At 40.2% G+C, this 4,906-nt stretch overlaps 1 protein-coding gene across 1 annotated transcript; it reads right to left on the bottom strand.

Moving 5' to 3' along the window:
• Nucleotides 1–496: 496 nt before the first annotated feature.
• SMIM38 (small integral membrane protein 38) lies at nt 497–853 on the bottom strand. Its single transcript, XM_074586336.1, has one exon. The coding sequence runs from the start codon at nt 756–758 to the stop codon at nt 627–629; it is 132 nt and encodes a 43-aa protein (XP_074442437.1). The 5' UTR covers nt 759–853; the 3' UTR covers nt 497–626.
• Between the last annotated feature and the right edge of the window lie 4,053 nt (nt 854–4,906).

Below are 4,906 nucleotides of genomic sequence, written 5' to 3'. Positions count from 1 at the left end.
TCACTTGCTAAGAAATGTGAATATCCAGCAGGTTATAGTCATTTAAAAACATTCAATCAGTTTCAGATCTGAATGACCAGGAAGAACCACGAGGAATTTGGTAACAAACCAGCCAATCAGGTAAAAATCCACTCCTGCAAGTCCACAGCAGGACACGTGGATACTGAACTGGGCCAGTACTCCTCAGCTTCATTCAGGCACCGTCAGTTGTTGCGTCCAGGCAGGCTGTGCAGCTGACATCTTAACGTACAGACCAGCAGTTAGTCCAGCAGGCAGCACGCCATCACATTTCACATATCGAGACTGGGTCGCTGGCAGTCTTGGACTGCCCAGCAATGGGATTCCTTCCAGCTTGTCCAGATCATTTAATTGGCACAAGTCCAAAAGTCTGTTCCCAACAACAAATTCATGCCTGCGTTTGACAGGAAGTCATTTGACTCAATCAGTTGTCATATTTTTTCCCCCTCTGTCAGCATGAGGCTTTCTGAAGAATCTTCACTCGGTTGCAGTCTCAACAGGTCATTTCTCTCTCATCAGATCCCAAGGTAAAATCTGCTCTAGCTCCATTTACCTTATCCAGTTCTCTCCATTGTCATTTCAAACCTGAACAAGCCTTTTGAAGTCTCTTAGTCTTCTTTTCTTGTGTCAGGAAACCTTCGGGACAGTTTATAATCTATATAAGCACTAAGACAGGACCACAAAATGAATCGTATTAATATAATTACAACTAGTAAAATCATCAAAAGGACTGATTCCATATTTAAGCTAGAATAATGAGGTAATGCGAAAAAAATACTCTGGGAGATCTAATTATATAATGCAGTATTCAGTTCTGCGCGGCCAGCCCAGCAATTCCTGTAACATTCCAATCAAAGTGATCTCACTAGCATGTGAGAGAAGAGTCCAGCTGACAGATTTGGGACATGTAACGTACTATTTAGTCAAGAGGCCCCATGTGCTATTCATAAAGAATTAACAACTCTTATATCGACAATGACAGTATTGTCAGAAGACCTTTGGAAAGGGGAAAAAAACCTCCATAAACTCCGTCTCTGTGAAGTTGGACTTTTTTTTTTTTTTTTGCCCCTTTTTTCCAATGCTGATGTAATCTCCAAACATCTCCAGCAGCAGCTGCTCAGCGAAACCAGGCACCTTCTCCCTAGTCCCTTTCAGCAGCACACGCAGCACTTTCCAGCTCCCTCAAGACAATCAGGGCCTTTCTTTCACCAATTAGCTATCACTTCAAGAGCCCTGCGCTGTCCAACGAGCTCTTAAGAATGGTCTTTGCAGGAAACAACACTGGAGAAGCTTTTTGTTTTTTTCTTTTCCCCCTAGACAAATTAAAAGGGGAAGAAAGGAGGGAGGGGGAGAGAAAAAAAAAGCACAACAAAGCAAATCAGAACACAGAAGCTGTCCAAAATGCATCGCTCATTTAGTACATCGACAAATGCAGAAATGTCCTCAAGAGCCAATGCTAGAGCAAGACACACACAAAAAATGCTCCTACTTTCTTTAGGAGATAGTTTGTTTAGTTGAATATGTTAAACAGGTTTCATAGAAAGAAGGGCTCTTGTTACAGCAAGTCTCTGAGTTATACGAACTAAAAGGAAAAGAAACTCCTGGACGATTATGTTGTATTTCCTCAATTGGCTCTCCAAATGTAAAGCAGCATTATTTGAAGTAGACATTATAGGAAAGAACTCGGTTTAGCTCACTTTAAATATAGATGGATTGATGAAATGAGTAATTACTGGAACTGCTAAGATCTTTTTGAACTTACTCAACTAGCAAGCTCCTTTCCCCAGAAACCACACGTTCCATCTAAAAAGAAAATAAAGCCCGATTCAGAGACATAAAGCTCTCTGAATTTTACATTCTTTTTCCTTTAAAATCAGGCAATAGGTACAGTAATACCTTGAGGTCCCTGTTAGTGCCAAGTACCCATTAGAACAAGTACAAACTCTAGGACCTAGTTCAAGAAGAAAACAAGAAACTTTTATAGATGTTTGAGTAATACCTTGTCTGGGCCTAGACTTCAGTGATTGGACCTGGACAAGTGGAGTTGTGAAGGCAAAAACATGAAGGATCAGCAGTAAGTGAAATGACTTGGACGAGGTCTAAGCAATAGGCACAGCATCAGGATTGCTTCCCTGATTTTCAAATCTCTGCATCAAACCAAATGGCATACCAAAATCCTGAGTGTCATTACTCTCTTACAGACCATTTCATGGTCAAATTTGTCCTGATTGGGGTAACCTCGTGAGAGTCAACACATTGCCTTCTACAAGGACAACACAAATACATTTACATTATAATACATATAAAAAAATAGTCTATTCCCTTTTATTGACTGTGTATCATGAGCAAAGCTCCAGTCTTTGTAAACGATCAAATGGCATGGCAAAGCAAATACTTTAAGGGGTTTCAGGAGTTTGTTCCCATTAATGGGTGCTCTTAACTACTACAGGGATTTTTTAATGGAGTTGGAAAGTGTCAGAACTGATCAGATTGCTTAAAAGGAAAGGAAGTCTGATGCATTACTTTATGTGCATTTATGAAGGAATGTGAATCAACTCAAATTCCTCTGCACAGGAAGGCTCAACCAAGGGATGAGTACACACAATCAGGATTAAGAAGGAATCTTTGTGGAGGTGCTCCAAACAATGAGTGTCTTTTTATACCTACAGACTTCAAAAGATGCTGAGTTTAAAGGGACTACTCCTTTCAACTAGCAAAGGTTTTGCTGAAAAAATGCAGCAGGCTGAAGTGAACAAATATATGTACAGGTATATGTTACTAGGGTGATCTCCAGTTATAGGAAAAAGGGTGAAAGGGCCTCAAAAGGTCTATCAGCTTGCCCTAAAGCAAGATCAACTATGCCATTCCTGACAGCTGTCTCTCTAACCTGGTTTTTTTAAGAGACCTACATCCACACAGATGAGGAGAAAGGAAATCTTCATCTCATCTGAAAGGGATTTAAGCAGGAAAAACAGTATGACAAATTGTTCAGTGGCTCTATCTGCTACAATATGACCACTGTAAGCCCACAACCAAGGGCTCTGTGTTACATACTCACTTGGGCAACTCGCTTATTTTGTAGCTGTAAAGTAATGTATTGGTCAAGGCAATGATATCTGCCCTTTTTTCAGAAAAGCACATATTTGTCTCCTCTGGATGGATGTGATTGCCGTACCTGAAAGATTATCTTTTGTGACAACTATCTTCCTTTACCCTGGTGCAATCCTGCAGTCCATACTCTAGCAGGATCGCTGAAAACCACCAGCAGGATTTTACCAATTTCAATATTAGCTAATGGGACTGTCATGTAATACCGCACATGCTACGCCTTGGCCATCAACCCCAGTTCAATCTGTTAGCAGCGAGAAGCCCACTGGTTATTTAAGGGCACACGAGGAACGAATTGGTGGTTTATTCCAGTGCCAAGTGAACAGGTGCCTCCTCCCCGGGCTCACAAGTGGTTCTCAGCTATGCCGTCTCCAGAGCTCCCCAAGAGGTGTCAAAGCCAGAACAGAACCCGCACAACCCTCACGCCTGGCGCTGGGATCTGCTTGGACAGGCTGACACAAAGCCGGGTAAGCTTCCACGACGGCTGCCTGGTCAATAGCAGTTCTATGGCTCCACATGCCACGGCTGTCAACTTGGCAGTCTTCACAGGTACTATGTTTATTCACACAAAGGAATGCTGCATTTCAGTTGCTGAAGATGGAAGGATAGTGCCTTCCTGCTTAGATTTCACTTCTTAGGACAGATTTCCTCCCACAGAAAATTCACGGCACAGCATAAGCAAGGCGAATCTACGTGCCAGATGAAAACACTGTGTGGCTACATTTTAGGAAATGCAGTTTAATAAGGATAGCTGTTCTTCCCTCCTTTGTAAAGTATTTTGAGACTGAGTGAGGAAAAGCACTATGCAAAGCCTATCTATTGATAATTATTATTTGGATTTTCACAAATGTACTTTCTCACACAACAGATGTTCCTAATGCCTGGCACCATTTTTAATGATTTGCCCTTCCAAAGACTGTGTGCTGTATCACACATAAAAGCATCCTCTCCGTTCAGAGTTTATTTTGTTAAAATCATTTTTCAACTAATCATCTCTCTAGAGAACAATGGCATGATGGAACAGTATTCCTGATGGGTGATATTTTATTACTAACATATGTTCTCATCACATAACCAACATTATTACCCTATTCTCCTTTAAATATTTATTAAGATACTCTACTTTGAAATTATTTCCAAGACAAATTCCATATTTTGCTTTTAAATTATCACGATTAGTTGTCCTGGTAATCAGTACCCATTGAAGGGTAGTTTAGCAAAAAAACCCAGAAGTATATATTACGCATTCTTGTTGACCTTTAACTCGTAAGGCAACAGATTTCCCATCTAACTTTCCAGTTCCAACTACAAAGCAGTCTATCCCCTAAAATACCACTACATTTCTAAAATTTTAAAATACCAAGTGAATTTAGAAGCAACAAAGCAGACAATACAACAGTAATAATAAAAATCCACTGTTATTATCAGTTTGAAATATATACCAAAACATAATAAATTAGAAATAAAAAATAGGATATTAGACTTACTGTATTTACCACACATTCAAAGTCAGGATATTTACAAAAGAAAACAGCAGAGTTCCATGTGTCGGCACAGCTAACGAGAAGTTCCCAGCTCATTGTTAAGAAAAAAAGAAAAACTCAAGACCAGAACTTATCTCTCAGAATCACGTGCCTTCTGTAGTTATCAGAGTCAAAAAGGCACCTTGCTCCAGTTTACATACGGGAAATCTCCTGAACAGGCATTCTACACAGCACTGAAAACAAAATGCCACTTACAAAGGGGCAGATCAAGGTATTCAAAGCTTTAGAGGACAAAA

This window comes from Larus michahellis, chromosome 4, assembly GCF_964199755.1.
Source record: "Larus michahellis chromosome 4, bLarMic1.1, whole genome shotgun sequence".
In the NCBI taxonomy this organism is placed as follows: Eukaryota; Metazoa; Chordata; class Aves; order Charadriiformes; family Laridae; genus Larus; species Larus michahellis.
This window is presented reverse-complemented; position numbering and strand designations above follow the sequence as displayed.

Excerpts from the sequence above, each read along its gene's own strand:
- SMIM38 (XM_074586336.1), bottom strand. The coding sequence starts at position 758 with ATGGAATCAGTCCTTTTGATGATTTTACTAGTTGTAATTATATTAATA.